The sequence below is a fragment of the Lepidochelys kempii genome, chromosome 1 (genome assembly GCF_965140265.1).
Source record: "Lepidochelys kempii isolate rLepKem1 chromosome 1, rLepKem1.hap2, whole genome shotgun sequence".
NCBI lineage: Eukaryota > Metazoa > Chordata > Testudines > Cheloniidae > Lepidochelys > Lepidochelys kempii.
Genome location: NC_133256.1, coordinates 180,229,449 through 180,255,124, shown reverse-complemented (window position 1 = coordinate 180,255,124; position 25,676 = coordinate 180,229,449). Strand labels below are relative to the sequence as shown.

At 42.3% G+C, this 25,676-nt stretch overlaps 1 protein-coding gene across 5 annotated transcripts in view; it reads left to right on the top strand.

Annotated features, from left to right (window-relative positions):
- GBE1 (1,4-alpha-glucan branching enzyme 1) overlaps positions 1-25,676 on the top strand; it is a 303,297-nt gene that overhangs the window by 114,394 nt on the left and 163,227 nt on the right. For all 5 annotated transcript variants that reach the window (XM_073304014.1, XM_073304034.1, XM_073304024.1 and 2 more), the window contains one exon: positions 23,664-23,789. In XM_073304014.1, coding sequence (XP_073160115.1) covers positions 23,664-23,789 — 126 coding nt within the window. The remainder of the gene's footprint in view (positions 1-23,663; positions 23,790-25,676) is intronic.

Sequence of the window (25,676 nt, the reverse complement as noted above, 5' to 3'; positions counted from 1 at the left end):
AATAATAATTTTAAAAAAACAGTTAAATGGGGGAAAGTCTCTTCACACCATGATAAACGGCACATTCAAGTACTGAGAGGAAATCCCGCCCTACTTCTCCCCCCCCCCCCCCCGCCCTTAACCTGGCAAGAGTGTATTTGAAAGCCATCTCTGATGACTGACTCAGTAGCATGCTGCTGTATAAACAGGAAAAATCAGAAGAATGTTCATCAGTGCTTATGGTCTTCCCTAATTTAAAATGACTGAACTTCCTTTTAAAGCCTTTAAAGGTATTTTAATAACTGTTACTATGCAATTTTTTCTTACCATATGGTGAGATCGAGGATGGATGGATATTTTCTTAGCAAGACTCATCCCATGCTCTATTGTGCACATACTGTGGTTTATTAATTCTTGCTAAGCTCCTTGGTTCTTACTACTTTTAAATAAATCAGTGATTTCTCAAATTTGAGCAACCAGAGGACCCCCATTTTAATTGAATTTTTTTCCCAGACCCTCAAGTTGGCTTCTAATTTTCCCCAGGGATGCTCAGCCCCAGGCATGGCACCCACTCCCTCTTCCTGCCCCTGCTTGACCCCATCCCTCCTCTTCCCCGCCTCTTTCTGCCCCCTCCCTCAAATGCGCCCCGTCCCAGGCTCCTCCTCCTCTCCCCCCTCACCCCCCCCCCACCAGTGTCTCCTGAATGCTGCTGAACAGCTGTTCTGCAGTATACAGGAAGCACTGGGAGGGAGGGGGAGAAGTTGTGGCTGCAGACCCAAGTTTGAGAACAGCTGTAATAAATCATTAAAAAAAAAATCAGTTGTTGAGAAGCTGTAAAATTTGTCAATTAAATGTATTTTTATTGTACTCCCTAAGACTCCAGTCCTGCCACAATATTCCTGTAGGTGTAAGGGCTGACCTGTTCAGATCCTGTTGCAGCAATGGGGTCAATTCTAGTTTTTTTATTTGTTTGTTTTTTGTTTTTTTTTTTTAAGTCCTGCTATATAGAGAGAGTATTTGTTACTCTTTATATGCTATTTGCCATGTGAAAAGAAATAAACAATTTATAGCCATATGAAGAACATATGGAAAAATAGAAATTAAAGAGAAACCTGATAAGATGGCCTCCAATTTTAAGACTGATGGGGAGTTCTGAAAAAATTTCACAGAACTGAATCAGAGCAGGTACTGGGCTCAGCACTCTTAATGTATAGGGGCTCAGGGATTCTGAGCAGTTTGCTATCCTGGAACGCTGAATGGAGAAAATAGAATCTATCCAGGTACCTGGAGCAGCTGAACATCTATGGTTTAGATAGGATGCACTGGAAAAAAATCAGTTCAGTTTTATATAAATGACAGTAGATTTTTGATTGCTGAAATGAGTTAGTTTTATGTATTCATAATAAATTTATCTAACATTTTGCACTGTAGATGATGGTGCTAGATCTGTGCATGAAATAGTTATATACAGTGTTTTAAATCCTACCTGTATATGCTTTAAATCTAGCTTAATGTAAGTGATTCAGGTAGTGCTCCTCTTTTGAGTTATAATGTCAACAGTCAGGATTGATGACAAGCCTGTGTAATGTAGCTTTTACCAAAAACCTGCAGAGATTAGGAGGCTGTCAGTAAAATATCAGTGGTGGTTTAGGGATTTTTTTTTGAAGTCGTCATGAACTAACTACTAATGGGTAGCTTTCTTTGATAGCTCGTTTATAATTGAGTGCGGATAGATGAAAATCAAACACAAAGGGAACTCAATTTTATCATTAATTTTGACTTTGTTTAACAGATTTCTGGGCACCACAGCAGCCTTCCTAATTTGTCTGTGTATGATGAAGGAACTAATCATATACAGCTCAGGGAACAAATAACATAAGTTTTTTCTCTGAGAAGGTCACCTTCAGAGAGAAGTGCTAGCAAAACACTTCGCCTCCCCCTCTCCCCCGCTTCTTTTCCCTTTCTTACCTTCCACCCAAAGAAATATTGACTCTCCACAGGATGCAGCTTTAATACTTAATCGTGGAACAGTCGTGATCTGGCTACTTAGTATCTACATTTGGTATTTGTTTTAAGATACTTGTTAAGATGTATTTTTTCACTAAGTTAAATTTTGGATCTTTAATGCAATCGAATAGTTTAAGGGTTCCATAGGCCTAAATACACAACCCTCAGTAATGTTAAGGGCTACCTGCAGAAAGAGGGGTGTGCTTAAATAGTTTGTGCTGAATACTCTCGGTAGCTATGATTATAAATGCCTAAGAAATATAGATCTACCCTGTTTACTTAATGAAAGCAGGCATGTACAGGAAAAGAGAGCTAACTGCAAAGAACCTTTTCAAAACTTGTTTATAATTTTTAGCAACATATTGGTTCTTTTCGTAGTAGAACTCTATACTCCATGAAGGACTGTCCCCCATTTCATTTAAACTACACAGGATCAGCCAAATGGGTGTTGTGTTGAAGCCACCTACAACAAATTAACCAGGTTTAACTTTTGACACTGTACTAGATGCTGTTGTGGCTGACCACTGCGGACTGGGAATCCCCAGAGTGTAGTGATAGCTCTCTCAAGATTGGTAAGTCTATAGGAGGTCAGACCTTAGGTGCGCCTAGAAAAGTTTCCATGTCGATGCTGCAAGACATCATGGTAGTAGGCTGGTACTAAACCGATGCCCTGGCATCATGACAGGATGGTGTACTATTTGAGGTGACACCTTTTGCATAAAATGAAAACCAAGTCCTGTTCACTTGTGGCCAGAAGATGGGAAGGGAACAGGCTACCAGGGCCGTGTGTGAGGTCTAGGAGGGGATGGGGTGAGGATTGCACTTGTTCACCCTGTCTGCTGCTGCTACAGATGCTCTGGCAGTTGCCAGTACAGTGTGTGCTCCTGCTGCTGTGGTGACAGCATAAACCCAGTATTTTAGAATATACCTCTTGGGATGTTATTTTGGCAGGTTGCCAATTTTCTTGAGCCACACAACTCAGAGAAGGGAGATGGTGGTTTTAAGAAATTAACTGTCACATCTTAATAGACTGTAATAGACTAATCAAAATATGTCTCTTGCTGCAGGACTTTGTGCCTACTGAATTTCAGAGGTCTTCTGTAAACAAGGTGTTGGGAGTGTCCTCCCAAAAGTCAATCTTTGATGATGGAATCTGATAATTTAGGCAACTTAAATATAGGAGTCACTATCCGTGCACCCTGTATTAAAATTATTCTAGGTCTCTCTGCTAAGGATAAGTTTAACAATGAAGGAATCTAGATTTCCTGTGACATATGATCCTCTTTTCTGATTGTGTAGCTTCAGATTTAATATAAAATACAAAAGCCCCCTTAAATGGCTTACCTTACTACTCTTCTGATGTACAGTACTGTGTGTTCAGTGGGGATGACTGGGTTTTGGAGCAAATTGTCTTTATGGAAAAACCAGGGGGCCCTCTAATGAATATTACATTTTTTTAGTTTTAATTTATTTTGCGTTAGTGAAGGGGTTTGGGGGAAGGATCTTCAAATATGATTTGAGGAGTTAGGGAATCCACATGTGCCAACAGATTCAGTTTTTTAGGAGAGGCTATTAACTGGTTAAAGTTGTCAGATTCTGGCAAGATAGAGAATGACAGGCCAAAGAGAGTATTGAGCTTTTTTGTAGGGGAGGAAAATACCTGCAATATTCTGAAGGGTCCTTCCACATCTCTGATATCCTAGGATCTGGATTAATGTTAACTTTTTAAAACTTATTTCATCCTCCACCTTTTCAGGAGTTTGTGAGCTGGAAAATAGGGGGTATTAGATCATCATGGTTACTTGATGATCATTCTAATGGCAGTGCAGTTAAGATTTAAGTGTTTGTGTGGAATATTTATCTGAGGCACACGAGTGAGGTGTTAATACATAAGATATGTCATAATTGTATTTAGAAGTTCCTGTTCCTCCTGAAATGGCTTAAAACAGTTATTGTGACTCTAACTCGTATAATTCTGTATCTCATTCCAAAGGTTGTTTTTGAAAAATACCTTCAAGCTATTATATATGCAAGAATTTGTTTATCTCTAACATGCCAGAAGCAAATTTCTGACCCTAAATCTGCCATTGTGATGGTGACTTAGTTTGTTAAAACTAACTGATTTATTTTCTCTCACAACTATTCCAGGGACCACAAGTTCCCCAGGTTTTTACTTGTTTGATATTGAAGTCAGGATTATGATAAACAGTTAAGGAGTCAGAATTTATAAATTGGTTAGTCTCTAAGGTGCCACAAGTACTCCTTTTCTTTTTGCGAATACAGACTAACACGGCTGTTACTCTGAAACCTAGAATTTTTAAAGGCTCTGTAGAAAGATGCTAGTTCTGCAATATATATCTGTTTGTAAAGAGACCATTATCTTCACTGAAAATCAACAAGTCGCATCTTGTGAAGCCACTGTTTATGCAGCATATTGTGTTATATAGTAGGCATCTTCTATGCAGTTTATGTAATCTTCTGATTTGTATCTTGTGGGCCCAGGTGAGTCTATGTTGAAGACAATGGGGCAGAGATTGGAGAAGTGCTGCCATTTTTAATAGTACAATTTGTGCTGTAGTTCTCAAGATTCAGACACTATATCTGAGTTCCCTGTAGTGTTTATGTACTGTACTTCAGATCTACATAAATTATTTTTTCTATAGAAAATTAGTCTCTGCATCTTTCCATTTAATATACCATAGTTTGGTTATAAGATTTTTTCTATGGATTTTATTGGTATATTTTTTTAGACCACGAAAATGAAGCCACACAAGTGAAACTAATAATACAAAAGTAAAATAAATGAATAAATAGAGAAGTTACCTTATTCAAGTAAATTACTGAAATATATTTTTCGGTGCCTCATTTCAATAAAAGCACGCATTTAATTTACAAGTGGAGTTATATCTCCCTCTTTTGGAAAACCAAGGCATGACCTGTTTGAGATTATCTTTTGCTCCTTTGATACGTTTTTGTTGTATAAGAGCAGATAAATACAAAGTCCTCTTGAGCAGATATTAGAGTATTCATAATTAGTACAAATGCTAATGATTAGCAACATTTATAAAATGTATATCGATAACAAGGTTAAAAAGACACCAGGAGACTATTTTAATACATTAAATTTCCATATTGAATTTATACATATTTTTTTAAAAAAAGTAAGAAATTGACCTCTTGTACCCAATAGTTAATGTTTTTTTTTTTTAAAAGTTAAACTTGTCTGTTTCCCCCCCTCCCCCCCGCCCATCCTTCTCCTCAACACACACTATTGCTTGAGGTTTGTTTGCAGGACTTCATCTGGTTAACTTTTATGTTTTAATCAGGATCTTGTGAGTAGAGAGTTTGGGGAGGGAGAACTTCAGTGAATTAGGTTGAGATTTGGACAAATGTGATTATGTAAACTTTTTTTTAGAAGTTCTATCTAAATTTCAAACTATGTAGAAGTTTGAACACATCCCTTTATTCAGACTGCATCAAGTCTAAGGTAGTTCCTCTTATTCTGTTTTGAGACTGAGTAGGAAAACAAAACACTCCACAGCTACCTACCGGAAGTGGGTTATTTCACTCTATTTAGGTCAGTTTTATGAACTTAAATCAACTCGAAGCACATTTTTTGTCTCATTTTCTTCTGTCTGAGTTAATTGGCCTGTGCTGTTGCTCAGAAATCAAAACAACTGATTTATAGCCCACATATAAAATCCATTTTTATGTATGTGCTGTGGGTGGAGGATAGTGATGGTCAAATATCAATTTCCTGTGCTTTTAAAAGCTTGTTCGCTGCTCATCTATCTACTGGAAATAGGAAAAGGCCAGTACTGCTCAAGAAGGAAAACCAAGCTTTATATGTGGTCTGTTGAGTAATGGGGGAACTAAAGAGCTAAGGAGAGGAGTCTCCACAGTGGCTACAGAACTTTCTGCTTTTATTTCTTTAGTGAATTAAAGTGGCCAGATGGAGAAAGATGAGCAACATAGAGGAAAATGGGGAACGGGCACTCCTCAGATTACAGTAGAGTAATCTGGTAGAGCAGTAGCAATGTATATTATTAAAAGTATATATTTGAACTGGAATTGCATTTCTTAAAACTAAACCTTCAGCCAGGATTTTACTGCTTTTGATCTCCAACTGATTTGGTATTTATATGCTTTACCTATCTAGGTTGGCAGAGACCAAATTCTGATAAACTTAGTCTCCTGCTCTTGACAAGTTTACTTTATTCTAAGTAAATAATTATTTGTCATGAATATAGAAATGGTCAGCCTTGCTATACCCTATAATACAGCAATATCTCATGAAGAAAAACCTTTTTGTCAGCTTTCTCCCTCCCTCCTTTAGCACAATCACTGACTTGGGGTATGTCTACACTACGGAATAAGGTCGAATTTATAGAAGTCGGTTTTTTAGAAATCAGTTTTATATATTCGAGTGTGTGTGTCCCCACAGAAAATGCTCTAAGTGCATTAACTCGGCGGAGCGCTTCCACAGTACCGAGGCTAGAGTCGACTTCCGGAGCGTTGCACTGTGGGTAGCTATCCCACAGTTCCCGCAGTCTCCGCTGCCCATTGGAATTCTGGGTTGAGATCCCAATGCCTGATGGGGCTAAAACATTGTCGCGGGTGGTTCTGGGTACATATCGTCAGGCCCCCGTTCCCTCCCTCCCTCTGTGAAAGCAAGGACAGACAATCGTTTCGCGCCTTTTCTCCTGAGTTACCTGTGCAGACGCCATACCACTGCAAGCATGGAGCCCGCTCAGGTAACCGTCACCCTATGTCTCCTGGGTGCTGGCAGATGCGGTACGGCATTGCTACACAGTAGCAGCAACCCCTTGCCTTGTGGCAGCAGACGGTACAGTACGACTGGTAGCCGTCATCGTCATGTCCGAGGTGCTCCTGGCCACGTCGGCTGGGAGCGCCTGGGCAGACATGGGTGCAGGGACTAAATTTGGAGTGACTTGACCAGGTCATTCTCTTTAGTCCTGCAGTCAGTCCTATTGAACCGTCTTATGGTGAGCGGGCAGGCGATACGGACTGCTAGCAGTCGTATTGTACCATCTTCTGCCAGGCAGGCAAGAGATGAGGATTGCTAGCAGTCGTATTCTACCATCTTCTGCCAGGCAGGCAAGAGATGAGGATTGCTAGCAGTCGTATTGTACCATCTTCTGCCAGGCAGGCAAGAGATGAGGATTGCTAGCAGTCGTATTGTACCATCTTCTGCCAGGCAGGCAAGAGATGAAGATGGCTAGCAGTCGTACTGTACCATCTTCTGCCGAGCAGCCATGAGATGTGGATGGCATGCAGTCCTTCTGCACCGTCTGCTGCCAGCCAAAGATGTAAAAGATAGATGGAGTGGGTCAGAACAAGAAATAGACCAGATTTGTTTTGTACTTATTTGCCTCCTCCCCTGTCTAGGGGACTCATTCCTCTAGATCACACTGCAGTCACTCACAGAGAAGGTGCAGCGAGGTAAATCTAGCCATGTATCAATCAGAGGCCAGGCTAACCTTCTTGTTCCAATAAGGACAATAACTTAGGCGCACCATTTCTTATTGGAACCCTCCGTGAAGTCCTGCCTGAAATACTCCTTGATATAAAGCCACCCCCTTTGTTGATTTTAGCTCCCTGAAGCCAACCCTGTAAGCCGTGTCGTCAGTCGCCCCTCCCTCCGTCAGAGCAACGGCAGACAATCGTTCCGCGCCTTTTTTCTGTGCGGACGCCATACCAAGGCAAGCATGGAGGCCGCTCAGCTCACTTTGGCAATTAGGAGCACATTAAACACCACACGCATTATCCAGCAGTATATGCAGCACCAGAACCTGGCAAAGCGATACCGGGCGAGGAGGCGACGTCAGCGCGGTCAAGTGAGTGATCAGGACATGGACACAGATTTCTCTGAAAGCATGGGCCCTGCCAATACATGCATCATGGTGCTAATGGGGCAGGTTCATGCTGTGGAACGCCGATTCTGGGTTCGGGAAACAAGCACAGACTGGTGGGACCGCATAGTGTTGCAGGTCTGGGACGATTCCCAGTGGCTGCGAAACTTTCGCATGCGTAAGGGCACTTTCATGGAACTTTGTGACTTGCTTTCCCCTGCCCTGAAGCGCATGAATACCAAGATGAGAGCAGCCCTCACAGTTGAGAAGCGAGTGGCGATAGCCCTGTGGAAGCTTGCAACGCCAGACAGCTACCGGTCAGTTGGGAATCAATTTGAAGTGGGCAAATCTACTGTGGGGGCTGCTGTGATGCAAGTAGCCCACGCAATCAAAGATCTGCTGATATCAAGGGTAGTGACCCTGGGAAATGTGCAGGTCATAGTGGATGGCTTTGCTGCAATGGGATTCCCTAACTGTGGTGGGACCATAGACGGAACCCATATCCCTATCTTGGCATCGGAGCACCAAGCCGCCGAGTACATAAACCGCAAGGGGTACTTTTCGATAGTGCTGGAAGCTCTGGTGGATCACAAGGGACGTTTCACCAACATCAACGTGGGATGGCCGGGAAAGGTGCATGATGCTCGCATCTTCAGGAACTCTGGTCTGTTTCAAAAGCTGCAGGAAGGGACTTTATTCCCAGACCAGAAAATAACTGTTGGGGATGTTGAAATGCCTATATGTATCCTTGGGGACCCAGCCTACCCCTTAATGCCATGGCTCATGAAGCCGTACACAGGCAGCCTGGACAGTAGTCAGGAGCTGTTCAACTACAGGCTGAGCAAGTGCAAAATGGTGGTAGAATGTGCATTTGGACGTTTAAAGGCGCGCTGGCGCAGTTTACTGACTCGCTTAGACCTCAGCGAAACCAATATTCCCACTGTTATTACTGCTTGCTGTGTGCTCCACAATATCTCTGAGAGTAAGGGGGAGACGTTTATGGCGGGGTGGGAGGTTGAGGCAAATCGCCTGGCTGCTGGTTACGCGCAGCCAGACACCAGGGCGGTTAGAAGAGCACAGGAGGGCGCGGTACACATCAGAGAAGCTTTGAAAACCAGTTTCATGACTGGCCAGGCTACGGTGTGAAAGTTCTGTTTGTTTCTCCTTGATGAAACCCCCCGCCCCTTGGTTCACTCTACTTCCCTGTAAGCTAACCACCCGCCCCTCCTCCCTTCAATCACCGTTTGCAGAGGCAATAAAGTCATTGTTGCTTCACATTCATGCAGTCTTTATTCATTCATCACACAAATAGGGGGATGACTACCAAGGTAGCCCAGGAGGGGTGGTGGAGGAGGGAAGGAAAATGCCGCACAGCACTTTAAAAGTTTACAACTTTAAAATTTATTGAATGACAGCCTTCTTTTTTTTGGGCAATCCTCTGTGGTGGAGTGGCTGGTTGGCCGGAGGCCCCCCACCGCGTTCTTGGGCGTCTGGTTGTGGAGGCTATGGAACTTGGGGAGGAGGGCGGTTGGTTACAGAGGGGCAGCAGTGGCAGTCTGTGCTCCAGCTGCCTTTGCTGCAGCTCAACCATACACTGGAGCATACTGGTTTGGTCCTGCAGCAGCCTCAGCATTGAATCCTGCCTCCTCTCATCACGCTGCCGCCACATTTGAGCTTCAGCCCTCTCTTCAGCCCGCCACTTACTCTCTTCAGCCCGCCACCTCTCCTCCCGGTCATTTTGTGCTTTCCTGCACTCTGACATTATTTGCCTCCACGCATTCGTCTGTGCTCTGTCAGTGTGGGAGGACAGCATGAGCTCGGAGAACATTTCATCGCGAGTGCGGTTTTTTTTCTTTCGAAGCTTCACTAGCCTCTGGGAAGGAGAAGATCCTGTGATCATTGAAACACATGCAGCTGGTGGAGAAAAAAAAAGGGACAGCGGTATTTAAAAAGACACATTTTATAAAACAGTGGCTACACTCTTTCAGGGTAAACCTTGCTGTTAACATTACATACATAGCACATGTGCTTTCGTTACAAGGTCACATTTTGCCTCTTCCCACCGTGTGACTACCCCCTCAACCTTCCCCCCTCCCTGTGGCTAACAGCGGGGAACATTTCTGTTTAGCCACAGGCAAACAGCCCAGCAGGAATGGGCTCCTCTGAGTGTCCCCTGAAGAAAAGCACTCTATTTCAACCAGGTGACCATGAATTATATCTCACTCTCCTGAGGATAACACAGAGAGATAAAGAATGGATGTTGTTTGAATGCCAGCAAACATACACTGCAATGCTTTGTTCTACAATGATTCCCGAGTACGTGTTACTGGCCTGGAGTGGTAAAGTGTCCTACCATGAAGGACGCAATAAGGCTGCCCTCCCCAGAAACATTTTGCAAAGGCTTTAGGACTACATCTAGGAGAACCGCAAATGCCAGGGCAAAGTAATCCTTTCACATGCTTGCTTTTAAACCATGTATAGTATTTTAAAAGGTACACTCACCAGAGGTCCCTTCTCCGCCTGCTGGGTCCAGGAGGCAGCCTTGGGTGGGTTCGGGGGGTACTGGCTCCAGGTCTAGGGTGAGAAACAGTTCCTGGCTGTCGGGAAAACCGGTTTCTCCGCTTGCTTGCTGTGAGCTATCTACAACCTCCTTCTCATCATCATCATCTTCTTCGTCCCCAAAACCTCCTTCCGTATTGCCTCCATCTCCATTGAAGGAGTCAAACAACACGGCTGGAGTAGTGGTGGCTGAACCCCCTAAAATGGCATGCAGCTCATCATAGAGGCGGCTGTTCGCCTCTCTGGTTTTCTGGTAGGCTTGCCTCAGCTCCTTCAGTTTCACGTGGCACTGCTTCGGGTCCCTGTTATGGCCTCTGTCCTTCATGCCCTGGGAGATTTTCACAAAGGTTTTGGCATTTTGAAAACGGGAACGGAGTTCTGATAGCACAGATTCCTCTCCCCAAACAGCGATCAGATCCCGTACCTCCCGTTCGGTCCATGCTGGAGCTCTTTTGCGATTCTGGGACTCCATCATGGTCACCTGTGCTGATGAGCTCTGCATGGTCACCTGCAGCTTGCCACGCTGGCCAAACAGGAAATGAGATTCAAAAGTTCGCGGTTCTTTTCCTGTCTACCTGGCCAGTGCATCTGAGTTGAGAGTGCTGTCCAGAGCAGTCATAATGGAGCACTCTGGGATAGCTCCCGGAGGCCAATACCATCGAATTGTGTCCACAGTACCCCAAATTCGAGCCGGCAACGTCGATTTAAGCGCTAATCCACTTGTCAGGGGTGGAGTAAGGAAATCGATTTTAAGAGCCCTTTAAGTCGAAATAAAGGGCTTCATTGTGTGGACGGGTGCAGGTTTACATCGATTTAACGCTGCTAAATTCGACCTAAAGTCCTAGTGTAGACCAGGGCTCTAGGAAGTGGGAGAGGGAACACTTTATTCTGCAAAAACATGGTGTTTTATAATATAAAAAAAACTGGCTGGTTTGTTACAAAGCCTATCTTAAACTTTCCAAAAGAGGGTTTTATGGGCACGTTCCTGCTGTTTGAAGGCAATACTATGTTTTTAGTAGTCTGATCATGCTTATTTTCAGATCGGGTTTGTTATCTGTTTGAGGTATGTGCTTTCTAAATGCAAAGCCAAGCTGTTGTGGTTTCTGTATTCAGATAATCTTGTCTCATGAATACACACATGTGAAGCTAATGGAATGCTATAAATTCTAGAATATAGAGATAATAGCTTCTTATTTACTGTCCTTGTAAATAACTCATTGACATTTGCATATTTATATTAAAGCTGGGTCCACTCTATCATTATGCTAAATATTGTTAGTCTGTGATGGCCAATTTATTTTAGTCACTGGCTAAAAAGCCACATTTACCAACAATCATTTCAAGTGTTCTCAAGCTATAAAAGTAATGAAATAATATAGTGTTTCAGAGCAGCTAATTTATTAGCTTGTTTTTGGAAATCTCCAAGTCAATTGTCTCCACTATTTTTTCTGAATTGCTTTCTTTTTTCTTTTTCATTCTGTGTTACAAATCACAATGTAGTTTGAAACAGATTTGCTGAATTGCAAACGTACGAATCTTCGATAATTCCTGAAATTTTGTAGAGGATATGTTGAACATACTGGCTCTCAAGTACAAATAGTCCACAAGACCTCAGTGACAGTAGCTCTCTATTTTCAAGTATTTCTTTTCCTGTCCTCCTTGCATTCAAGCTCATATCCTCTACAGTGAAAAGTCTGTGGCAGAAGCAGATTAATTTATTCCATTCTAGCATTTAAAGGGATATGGTTCACTTGAAAATTACATTTCCTAAAGAAAACTTGGCATGTACTGTTAAAAGTAACCTAAAGTTACTGGAATAGAAAGATTAGAAGGGGCGGGGGGAATATCTTGTGCATAATCTGTTTCACTTGCATTGCACTTGCACTGCTCTCTGGGAGAAGTTAATCACATGCACGTTCTTCTCTAGGTAGTGCAATAGCAACAACATTCAAATTGAAAAGGCAGTATGCAGATGCAAACACACGGAGATGAGGTGGGACTGAGCATATGTTGGGTTGGCCAGAAGAGAAACACCTATACATCACAGGAGAGTAGAGGAATTCTTGTAATGTTGGGGCCAGGGAGCAGAGAATCGAGGCATATTATTGAAAGAGTGCTCTATAAATTAAAAAAATAAAAATTAAGACATAGTCTACATCTTTTTCATCAGTGAAGCTTCTTTAATCTGTAATCCTTTTATTTTCTTATTGCTGCAACTTTAATCCTTCTCATAACAGTAATAATACAATTGCCATCCGATGTTGGTAGATGTGCTCAAACAAAGTTATTCTTGTTTGAGTTCAATCTCAAATTCTATGCATTAACAAAACCTTCAATATTTCAATGTTTATACAGAATTCAGTAAATATATATAGACTAGTTATCTAACACAACCTACGTTACAGTGCAACTATTTACTGTAAAAAGAACAGGAGTGCTTGTGGCACCTTAGAGACTAACCAATTTATTTGAGCATAAGCTTTCATGGGCTATAGCCCACTTCATCGAATGCCTGGAATGGAACATATAGTAAGATGAAGAGATGCTAAAGAAGTTCCAGCAAGCTAACCTGTGACAGGGTTGTGCCGGATGGCTACGGAGAGTAATAGAAGGCAGATATATTAGCCCCAGGTTAAGTAAGTCCCTTTTCCCTGGGTAAGGTAACAGGGAAGGTTCCAGAATAATCGGGAACCTTCTGGAGACAATTAAGACAGGCTGATTAGAACACCTGCAGCCAATCAAGAAGCTGCTAGAATCAATTAAGGCAGGCTAAGGAGCTTACTTCAGTTTGTGGTGCCAGTGTAAGGAGCTGGGAGCAAGAGGTGCGAGGAGCTGAGAGTGAGAACGCATACTGTTGGAGGACTGAGGAGTACAAGCATTATCAGACACCAGGAGGAAGGTCCTATGGTGAGGATAAAGAAGGTGTTGGGAGGAGGCCATGGGGAAGTAGCCCAGGGAGTTGTAGCTGTCACACAGCTGTTCCAGGAAGTACTCTAGACAGCTGCATTCCACAGGCCCCTGAGCTGGAACCCGGAGTAGCGGGCGGGCCCGGGTTCCCCCCAAACCTCCCAACTCCTGGTCAGACACAAGAGGAGTCGACCTGGACTGTGGGTTCACAAAAACGGCCAAACTGAGGGCTGCAGTGAAGCACCAAGGTGAGCAAATCCGCCAATAAGCGCAAGACCCACCAAGGTAGAGGAGGAACTTTGTCACAACTGGTGTAAGAAGTGGGATCTGGTGTCCACAGCATGGCGGAAGAAGGAGGGTGTTTTGGGGGAGAAGGAAGAGGGTTTATTTTTTTTTTTACCACAATGGAGGAGGTAGTGCGGGCACTGATACAAGCCATGGCTGCCCAGCAGGAGGCTACCCATGTCCAGGCAGCTGCCCAACAGGAGGCAGTGCGGCTGCATCAAGAGACTAATCGCCTGCTGATGGACCAGGCTTCTCAAGACTGGGCTATGTTGCGGGAACTGGTAAACCAGGTAAAGGCCCTTACAGAGCTGAACCACGGCCATGATGAGACGCAGATCATAGGGGCCAGCAACTGGCTGCAGAAAATGACTCGGGAGGATGATGTAGAGGCATACCTCCTGGCCTTTGAGAGGACAGCTCTGCGGGAGGCTTGGCCCCAAGAACAGTGGTCTAGCATCCTCACTCCATTCCTGTGTGGGGAGGCCCAGAAGGCCTACTATGATTTGGCTGAAGAGGCTGTGGCAGACTACCCCCAGCTGAAAGCAGAGATCCTGGCCAGATCTGGGGTAACAACCACAGTGCGGGCCCAACGTTATCACGAGTTGAGGTACCAGGAAAACAAAACCCCACGGTCCCAATTATATGACCTCATCCATCTCGCACGGAAGTGGTTACGAGCTGAGTCCCAGAGTCTGGAGGAGATACTAGAAGTTCTTGTCATCGATCGGTACATGAGAGGACTACCACCAGACCTTCGCGCCTGGGTAAGCCAGAACGAACCCTCCACCTACGATGAGATTGTCGTGCTGGTAGAAAGGCGAAGGACGGTGAGGGAGTTGACCTGACCAGTTAAGGAAGAAGCACCCCGGGTTAAACTAGCAGCACCAAGCCCTAGAGCTCGTGTGACTGGGCCACCAGGAGGAGCCCAGGTGGAAAAAGAGAGGGGCTGAAGGCCCACCAGAAGCCACAAAGAGTTGGAGCACTGAGGGGGAAGAGCTTTGTGATGTTAGACTACCCAAACCAAGAGTCCGGGGAACGCCTAGGACTCCATACAGATGTTACGCCTGCGGGGAGTGGGGATACATAGCTGCACAGTGTCCCAGTGCCGAGGAGCCTATGCAGTGTAACCTGGGGAACTGGGCAGACCCATGCTCCCTAATCCACCTTGTGGGGGGTCTCACTAACCCCACATATATACACCAGACTAGTGAAGCTAAATGGGGTAGAGAACACAGAACTGGTTGATTCGGGGAGTGCTATCACTCTTGGCTCGGGAAGTGTAGTCAGCCACTGTGGGCTAAGCGTACGGGGATAACATGCATCCATGGGACAGTTAGTTATTACCCCACCATCCCAGTAAAAATCGAGATTCAGGAGAATACTACTGAGGTAGCAGCAGGTGTAGTCCCTAAACTCCCATACCCGGTGCTCATAGGAAGGGACTTCCCAGGGTTTGGAGACTTACTCCTGGTAGGGGAATTGGAGAAAGGGGGAAGCTCTGAAGTAAGTGAGGCATCCACAGTAGACTGTCAACCCCCAATCTTCTCTGAAATATCCCCAGATTTGTAGTGATGATCTTTTGTAGTGATGATCAAGATGGTCCATTTAGAGAGTTGACGAGAAGGTGTGAGGATAATATTAAATATTAATAATAAAATAATATTTCTCCTGCTGATAATAGCTCATCTTAATTAGCCTCTTACTCCATCTTTTCATGTTCTCTGTATGTATTGTGACAAAGTTCCCCCTCTGCCTTGGTGGGTCCTGCGCTTATTGGCGGATTTGCTTGCCTCCGAGATTCACGACCACCTCAATTTGACCACTTTTGCTAATGGCTCAAACCTGCTGTTCACTCAGCTAACCTCATCACTGGCCAGCATGGGGAAAGGGAGGAGAACAATCCCCGCAGTCTCTGCTGACCCACCCAGTGGGTCGGGGGATAGGCCATGGACCTTCCCCTCTAGTGGGACCCACAGTCCAGGTCACCTCCTTTTGTCTCAAATAGGGAGTTGAGGGGCATGGGGGGAACCCGGGCCCACCCTCTACTCTGGGTTCCAGCCCAGGGCCCTGTGGATTGCAACTGTCTACAGTGTCTCTTGTAAAGGCGCGTGACAGCTACAACTCCCTGTGCTACTTCCCCATGCCTTTCCCGTGGCCACGTTCTTTACCGTCACTGCAGGATCTTCCTCCTGAAGCCTGATCACGCTTGTACTCCTCAGTCCTCCAGCAGCACGCCTTCTCACTCCCTGCTCCTTGCACACACACCCCTAACTGATGGGAGATCCTTTTTAAACCAAGTGTCCTGATTAGTCTGCCTGCCATAATCGATTGTAGTATGTTCTTAATTGGCTCCAGGTGTCTTAATTAGCGTGCCTGTCTTAATTTGTTCCAGCAGGTTCTTGATTGCTCTAGTGCAGCCCTGCTCTGGTCACTCAGGGAACAGAAAACAGTTCATCCAGTGGCCAGTATATTTGCCTTCTACCAGACTCCTGTACCCCACTGATCCGGATCTAATACTGTGTGTGTGTGTGTGTGTGTGTGTATATATATATAATATATATAATCTTCTTACTATATGTTCTATTCTATGCATCCGATGAAGTGGGCTGTAACCCACGAAAGCTTATGCTCAAATAACTTTTAGTCTCTAAGGAGCCACAAGTACTCCTGTTCTTTTTGTGGATACAGACTAACACGGCTGCTATTCTGAAACCTGTTTACTGTATTTATGAGTGCTGGCTTTATGGTGTGAAGGAGCAATTCCTGAGTGTTTAGAAAGGTTAGTTCAGTAATCTTTGTTTTGGCAAGACTATTAGAAGTACAAAATATTTTCAGTGACTAAGCTAGAGTTCTAAGGAAATCCTTATACTGTAACTGCTAACAAACATTAGCCATTGTGTCTTGTCCTTAGCTATAAAAGTTGATAATGCCAGCAAGTATGCAGCAGTATCTGTCCCAGTTAATGTATTGTGTCAGCATACCCTCTGCTTTTCAGGATACATATTTCCTGCAATGATACCTTCATTAGAAAAGGATATGTATACATAGCACACTGAAACCTAGTTTGTGGGATCTGGGCTTGTGAACGTGATTTTCCAAGTCAGTGCTTGAACGTTCACTTTGCATAAACATAAGTTTACAGTTGTTGGACTCTGGTCTCATAGTTGTGCTCATATGTCCATATTGTACTACACAGACCTTCTGATTTGGGTCTGTGGCTTAACCTGTGTTCACACTGCAGAATGACAGGGCTTGGACTGACGTAACCACGGGGCTGTAAGGAACAGCAGGTCTAGATTCAGAGTTTGTAGGTTCCCTGGGTGGCAGCCACCTCCGCCTTGCTACCTAACTGCTCTGTGGTTAGTAGATAAGCCTCATTGTTTTTGTGCTATTTGTTAACTGTGTGTTTGAATAAAGCCATGGCTGACCCTTTAAATGGTGTGATACCGCATAATGTTCCCCTTTCTGTAGTTCTTGATCAAACTTAAAAAAAAGGCTGGGGTAGATGGAATGCTGAGAGTATTAAATATATGAATTCCTTTGGAACTACTCAAGCACATATTTTAATTACTTAAAATTATTATTAGTTAACATTTTACATCGAAGTATGCCTGATGTGTGTGTTTTGGATGGGACAAACTTAGTTCATTTGTAAATAATTGCACACTAAATTGCCTTTTTAAAAAAAATGTATTCCTCTGTTGCTATAATGTATGTGATAGCCACTTAACTTTGCATTCTTTGGGATAGAGATTGTCTTCCTATGTTGGTTTGTAAAGTTTTTTTCCACTCTGGGAAGAGGCAGTTGCTTTAATTATTTTGCAATATACAGTCTCATTCTGCATAATAGTGCACTTTAACACAACAATTTTCATCCCAGATCAAACTGCTGTGGTTGCAGTAGAAATGCCATACAAAGGATATTAATGATGTCACATTAACTGAAAGCCAAGTGGAACAGCTGCATCTTCTATTTGACAGTGAATATTCTAGTTATGAATTAGGACGAATATTTGGCTTTAGCCTTTATTTTCCAGGAATGTTTACCCTAGGCAAAATACCTCTCATGCTCAAAATTAGCCAGCCACATATACTCATATTTTCATTTTTAAAAGTGGTAGGTATGCTTTCCTCAGAGAGGAATGTGTGATTTGGTGAAAGGGGGAGGAAATTTTGCTGTGGAAATAAATGGTGAAAGTTTGTTTACTTCTGTTGGAAAAAAATGAGAAATTTTGCATGTGCAATATGTTTCTCGAGTCAACAAGTCGATATAATAATTTTTAAAGGTGCATGGTCCTTCACAGTGTGTATGTAAACAGACAAATGCCTATGCTTCCACCATTTATTTCAATATGCAATTCAGTACTGGAAGCTGTGCAGTTATAAACTTGTTCTAACCTAAATATAGAACAGTAATTCTAGGACTTATCCTTGTGTACCTAGAAAAGAATATGTGTTCTCTATTTAATTAGGTGTTTACATTGTTGCTTTTTAAATAGCATACCAGAAAAAAATATTTTTGTGTTTGTATGTGGTTACTTTCTTTTAAAAACAACTACAAGATTATATGTTTTTTAAAAGAGCCAATCTAGCATCAAAATGCCTCAATGGGCTATATTAATGATGGTTCTGAGTGTGAGAGTGAGGCCCAAGGAATGATCTCACTATAAACTAAAAACCCATCCAAATGTAAAAGGGTCTTGTTTTGCTTCTTAGGTGGTCCTATCAAGTACACCAGGTTCCAGTCAACATTTACTTGTAACCTTTATAAACCAGAAGATACTCCTGAATATAGCCTGCAATTTCTCCAAATAGTGAAGAGTCTGTGTCCAAGTCTTCCACATCCCAGACAAGGGAAATCCTCTGATGGACTTGTTAAGCAGAAATGTTAGCAGAAAAGACAAAAAATGTCTTCCCTAAGATACAGACTTTTCTTTGTGCAATATTTCACTTGCTGGTGAATGGGTGAGGACTGTTGTGCTGACCCGATATCTGTTTATCTAGTATAACATCCAGCTCCTTTATCTTGTTCCAAATACTTACGTTCTCTGGTGCCCCAAGCAGAATATGGAGCACCTGCACAATAAATTGCCTCTATGAAATGCCAGTTAATAAAGGGAGCGACTGTCTTCTACTCCAGCTTCGGAATGGGTCCAAAGTTTACTGTAATGCACTTTATATGGAAGTAATCAAGTCTCTAAGTGATAGTTGTGATTCTCTGTAATCAGTTTTTTTCCCCTGAGGAAAGTCATACTCTCTTTGCTCAGAGCACATTGAAAATGACTGTGACTACCTTTATCCTCAGTTACCCACGGTTTAATAAAACCACTCAAGTTTGTGCCTGTGTGACAAATAACAGAAATGCTTCCTCATTTGGGGGTGCTAAGATAATCCTTTATCAATTTATTCTAGTTGCTTCCTCCAACAGACAAATACTGTGGTCTTGTCAGGATTGAGCATCAACTAGCCAGCTCTCATTCAGACCACAGTTCATAGGTACTGGGTTATTTGTGTAACTGCACTTAGATTTTTTTTTTTTTAAGATTGGGACATGTGGGTCTTTATGCCCCCAAACAATCTTCTAAGAGTTCACAACCGTTATTAACAGGGGTTCAGCTCCACTAGCATTAGGAGCATCATGAGTTGTTGTGTAAACTGGGCTCTGGATGTTTGTTATTTTTAATGCTGCTAGGTGTACTTGCTTATCCAATCAACATGGAATTAAGCTCCAGCTCAGTGCACAGTTCCATCGTGTTTTTTAAAATGACAGCAGCAGCTGGTTCAGGCAACAGTAGGGGTTATAGTGCTGTTAACAATGGTGTGGCTAATTCAGATACAATAGGGGTAGGAAAATTTTAGAAAATGCCCCTTGTTGAGAAAGAGCCCGACTGAGGAAAATCATTTAATGTGAGAGGCTAGACTTACGCTTTTTGATTACTTGTTAAGATAATTGCCCTTTTTAGGAGACTCTTCTCGCATCTGCAAAGTTAACTAAATTATGTGTCTTCTCTTCTTCAATAAATGTGCCCTTTTCACTAGAGCTAAGAGGTTTTTTATATCTTTGCATAATAATGTTAAAAGTTAAATTGTCCTAGAATAAAAGCTTAGAGCAAAAATGAATTAGATCAATAGTCTGCTCTCTTACCTCCTTCAAATATAAATCATTCATTTCAAGTTTTATAAAGCTGTGTAAAGATCAGAAACTTAAGTTGCTGTGCATTAGCACAGCCTGTATACAATTGCATGTTGAGAGTACTATGTGAGAAACAAATTTATTCTACATACTAAATATTTTGAAAAGCAATTTATTTACCTGTTGAGTACTCTAGATGTAAAGGTGTATAATTATCAACTAAGAAGCTTATCCATTCCCTTAAATAAATATTATTCCAATAGCTATTTCAGATGAAAGCAGCAGAGTTGGGGACTGAAATGAGATGAGCTCTTCAGAAGAAATTTCTACAATCCTATTAACCCAGTGCATTCAATTACTCTATTTTTTATATATGTGAAATTTGGCAAAAGCGAAATGATTTTTGGAATCTCCATGGTACTGAAATATAAAAAGCTGTAATGATTCCAAGTGCATGGAATATGTTTTGATGGTTAACTATGTTGTTTATCTAAATGTGTCATACAGTAGAACTAGCTAAGTGCCAAAGAATCTGGGTTAATGTGAATTTTAAGTATGAATCTAGTTTGTTTCTTTGAGCATTTTTCATTTCATAATTTGATCTAAATAAGCCATTTTACTAGATTTAAAATTAGTTTGACTATTACGTTTACCAAGCCCATTTTATCACCTCAAAGTTGATCTTTGTAATACTTTTGCATTCTCAGCTGGTGTTTTGGAAACCGAAAATTTGTGCAGTTCAAATAACTATTTGTTACTTGAAAATAAGTTGGATTCTCAAAATACATGGAATATCTAGCAGTTAGTTGATTGTTGCCTTTTCCTTCAGACATTTGTACAGGATATGTAATGTGATGGGTTAAGGACAAACCTGTGTGGTTGTGGTAACAGAAAATTATACCACTTGAAGTCTTTTGAAAGCCCCAGTACATTTATATTGGAGAAGAATCTCATTACTGACAAACTCAAAGTAAAGAACTATGGAAGAAATTATTTGAATTACTCAGATGTTGTTGGGTTCTGTAATCGCTCAGACTGGACATTACTGTGGACAGCTCATTGAAACCTCAGCTCAATGTACAATGGTGGCCCAAAAAAAGCCAACTAGGTTAGTCTGATTATAATTTTTTTAATATTTTCCATTCCAGTTTTTGTCATACAACATATTATTACATACAGTAATAAAACAATAGTATTCCAGGTGGAGGACATACCCCCCATTTTTGGTCAACTTGTGTTTAAAAAAGACAGAAATATAGGGTATTTACTGGTTAAAAATTATTAGATGCATACAAAGACTTTTGTGTGAAGAGACTAAAAAAAAAATTGGCCACCTTTTATCTCCTATGTAACTAAAGGGGCTATTTTTAAAAAACAAACAATGAATGGTGTGAGAAAAGTAAGTGAGGTGCTTCATTTGCCTTTTCTTATAATACAAAAAACAAAACACCCAGTGTAGACACTTAGTGAAAGAGGAAGGTAACACATTTGAAACTGGAATACTGTCTCCTCACACACACACACACACACACACACACACAGTTTAGCTAATGTGAACAACATGTATAGTCACGTATTGCTAAAGACAAATTTATTAGGATTAAAAAAAGGAGATTTATGTGTATAATGAGAACATCCAGAGTTACATTGATTAGGATTAAATATCTATTTTTCATAGGGCCTGCTTCAGGGTATATCAGTCAACCAACAACTGCAGGGGTGGTGAGGAAATTTTCTTGTGGCCAGGCTACTCCACCACTGTCTGCTATAGAACTTCTTGCTCCTTTCTCTGAAGCATCTGGTAGTGGCGCTGCTGTTGGACCACTAATCCAGTCTGGAAATTCCAGTGTCACCATAGTCCGTTCCATCCTCAGCTAAATGTCTGTTTTCAAATTATCTGGCCTGTTTCACAGACTTGCACTATGCCTCTGAACAAATGGGGACACGGTTAAGCTGATCCTCCCATACCTGATCACCTATCCTTTGTTAGCTTCAACTAATATTAAACCATTTTCATTTACTCACTTTGCTACTCTTTCAAGCCCTAATAGTCTTGAAGCACTATGGCACATCCATAGCAGCAGCAGCGACACAGACAGGTGGCAAGAATCTGTGAGCTGCAATCCCATTTAATCTTAGGAGGCTCAACCTAATCCCTGGTGACTGACTGAGAGCCCAGTCAGTGTTTCCATCTACTCTCCCCTTCCCCCTCCCCCCCCCACTTGTTAATATGGTGATGAAGTGGAACCTTCTCAATAACCTCTCTCTCTGTGCAGGAACAAGGCTATGGTTGCTAGGCAGGTAGCTCCTGAGGACCTAAGAAAGACACCACCATAGATCAGGACATAACCACAGTATAGTCTTGGACTGGATGCCAACCTGGTCAGCCTTGAAAAAGTTCAACATATGAGTTATTACTCTTTTACTCTGTTGAAAGGTCTTAACCTCTCTCCCACAATCATTGTCAAAATGGGTTCCAGACAGAATCCTCCTAGAAAGATGTGGGAGCAAATTACTTAATTACAAGCAAAATGCACATGTAAATAAATGCATGTGTAAAATACAAAAGCAGGTGGAAAATGTTGACCTTCAGGCTACTGAACTCCTGCAGTTTCAAGTAGTAGAGGCAAGGCTGTGGTTTTCCTACTTCATAGATGTCCACCTCTTGGCTGGAAAATCACATGTTCCAAGGTATCCTCCGAGGCCTAGAACCTCTATAGTACTGTTTCCGTAGCCACCCCATTGCAGCATTATTCTTTCAGGATCTCCCATTACTTTCCCGCTAATGCCTTGCTTAAATCTTACATCTCAGTCTCTTTCAGGAAGATTTTAAAGGTCCAGAATGTAAAGTAGTGCACACAAATTACTCCTGACAGCCTTAACTTGTTTGTTTCATAGTGATGATGCTGTAGGACAGGCACTGTCTTTGCTTCCCCTCCCCCTCTCCTTATCCCCAGATGTATGGGAAAGCCAGGAAGTCCCCACTGTTTGTGCAAGATGTGGAGTGAAGGGCAACAGTGTTCTTCTCTCTTCCTGTGACAGATTAGGTCCACAAATAGCAGGTTTTCTTTTCCTTTTACCCTGTCTGTGGCAGAGACATTGCCATGGGCTTGTGCTGTTCATAAGCAACTCTGATCTATACAATATCACTCCAACTTTCTTCTAAAATATAGAAGAGCTATATAAGAGCTAGGAATCATTATTAAAAAGGAATTTATGAAGGTAATATCCAAAAGAATAGCTGATGGATTTTTATTGGTCATCAGCATTTTTAATGGCATTGGTATTTCTGTTTTTCTGTTTGTCTGCAAATGGAGGAATGGGGGCCCACATATAGTCCCTTCCTTGGGGGGCGGTGTGTGTGTGTGTGTGTGTGTGTGTGTGTGGAGTAGAGTATGGAGGGTACATAGTTCCTGGCATGAAAGAGGGGAAAGAAGAGAGCTACAAGGAATCCCAGAAATAGAGAGAGATGGGAGGTGGCACAGAGAGAGCTGGTGGGGGGAATGGAGGAATGCAAGGAACCCCTTGATGCGTGCAGTGTGCTCTGCCTACAGAAGCTACAAACTGTGAAACCCCCTAGTTTCATTTTTTGTTAATCTTCTAATACAGGGTTTCTCACTAGATGTGTTCCTATTTCTGTTCCATCTGCTGTGCTAAACCCATCTTTGCATGGAATGATGACAAAGCTGCATTTTTATTTTATGTTCAAAGAATCCAGTAATGTAGAATGCCACAGTTGTCTTCTAGTTTATAGGAAAATCTGGCTAATTTTTGTTAACACTGTTATGCTGTATGAATTAACATGAGAATCTTTTCTCCTCTGGCGCTCCTATCATTGAGAACAGACTTCCGTTTCTGTACGGGTTTTTGTATATACATGACATTATAGTGATTTCTTATGTCTTCATTTTATTTTCTAGGTGGTGATCCGTAGTAAAAATGGAGAGATTCTCTACCGTATTTCACCTTGGGCCAAATATGTAGCACGCGTAGATAGAAATGTGAATTATGATTGGATACACTGGGAACCACCACTGCCATATCTAGTAAGGCTTATTTTATATTTCAAAAGCTTTTAGAAGTGCATGCAAGGCATGTTTTATGATGTGATTTCTGTCATGTCACAGTCCTTTTATTTTTATTTTTTGGGGTGCGTTCTAATTATAACACGAGTTACTTTGCACATGGTGTATCAATATTATAGTTAAGCACGAGAAGACATTTCCATTGTAAGCGCCTATTTTAATGCACTTATTGTTTTTTGAAAAAAATGTACTTGAAATCTACTGGTCTGCAGACCAAGCCCTAAAGCCATACTAAAAAAAAGATGTTCTGCTGTGCCCACATGGACCTGTCCCCTGCAGTTTAAAGGAATATGTGGGAGCATACTGCTCAGTGAATGCTGTTTGGCTGATCAACTTACTCTTCAGTATTGTTTTAAGTGTAATGTACTATTTGTGTCTTTTGCTTTTGTTTTTTGCTATCTTGATTTCACGCAGTTATTCTCATAATTGATCAGTGTCTTTTTTCATAGAATCATAGAATATCAGGGTTGGAAGGGACCCCAGAAGGCCATCTAGTCCAACCCCCTGCTCAAAGCAGGACCAATTCCCAGTTAAATCATCCCAGCCAGGGCTTTGTCAAGCCTGACCTTAAAAACCTCTAAGGAAGGAGATTCTACCACCTCCCTAGGTAACACATTCCAGTGTTTCACCACCCTCTTAGTGAAAAAGTTTTTCCTAATATCCAATCTAAACCTCCCCCACTGCAACTTGAGACCATTACTCCTCGTTCTGTCATCTGCTACCATTGAGAACAGTCTAGAGCCATCCTCTTTGGAACCCCCTTTCAGGTAGTTGAAAGCAGCTATCAAATCCCCCCTCATTCTTCTCTTCTGCAGGCTAAACAATCCCAGCTCCCTCAGCCTCTCCTCATAACTCATGTGTTCCAGTCCCCTAATCATTTTTGTTGCCCTTCGCTGGACTCTCTCCAATTTATCCACATCCTTCTTGTAGTGTGGGGCCCAAAACTGGACACAGTACTCCAGATGAGGCCTCACCAATGTCGAATAGAGGGGAATGATCACGTCCCTTGATCTGCTCGCTATGCCCCTACTTATACATCCCAAAATGCCATTGGCCTTCTTGGCAACAAGGGCACACTGCTGACTCATATCCAGCTTCTCGTCCACTGTCACCCCTAGGTCCTTTTCCGCAGAACTGCTGCCTAGCCATTCGGTCCCTAGTCTGTAGCGGTGCACTGGGTTCTTCCGTCCTAAGTACAGGACCCTGCACTTATCCTTATTGAACCTCATCAGATTCCTTTTGGCCCAATCTTCCAATTGGTCTAGGTCCTTCTGTATCCTATCCCTCCCCTCCAGCGTATCTACCACTCCTCCCAGTTTAGTATCATCCGCAAATTTGCTGAGAGTGCAATCCACACCATCCTCTAGATCATTTATGAAGATATTGAATAAAACCGGTGTTTTCCAGTGTTGTCATCAGTTTATCACTTCCCTGAGCCCCTTAAGTGCTGAAGAGTGTTGGATATTATATTTTCCCCCCTAGCCTCTGTTCTTAGCCTCTCTTCAGCAGCAGAATGAAATGAGTCTTATTCTTTTCAGTATCTCTGCTGTCTGCAGGGTTCTCAATAGTTGTAGTGAAAACTCACAATGATTGGTCAGTTTTCACTTTGCTATGGTAGAGTGTGAACTTAGTAAGAACACCACATGTAGGAACGGGAGTATCAATTATTTCCAGCAGCAATATCTTTATTTTCAATCAATGAGGCAGTCATCCCTTCTACTTCTAGCCAACTGGATGATTTTAGGATCTTCTGAGATGACTTATGCTGCATGGGAGACACCCTGGAGATTCATGTGGAGGTACTGCAAGAAAAATCTCATAAATGACTAGATCTTCTGCCCTCCTCCA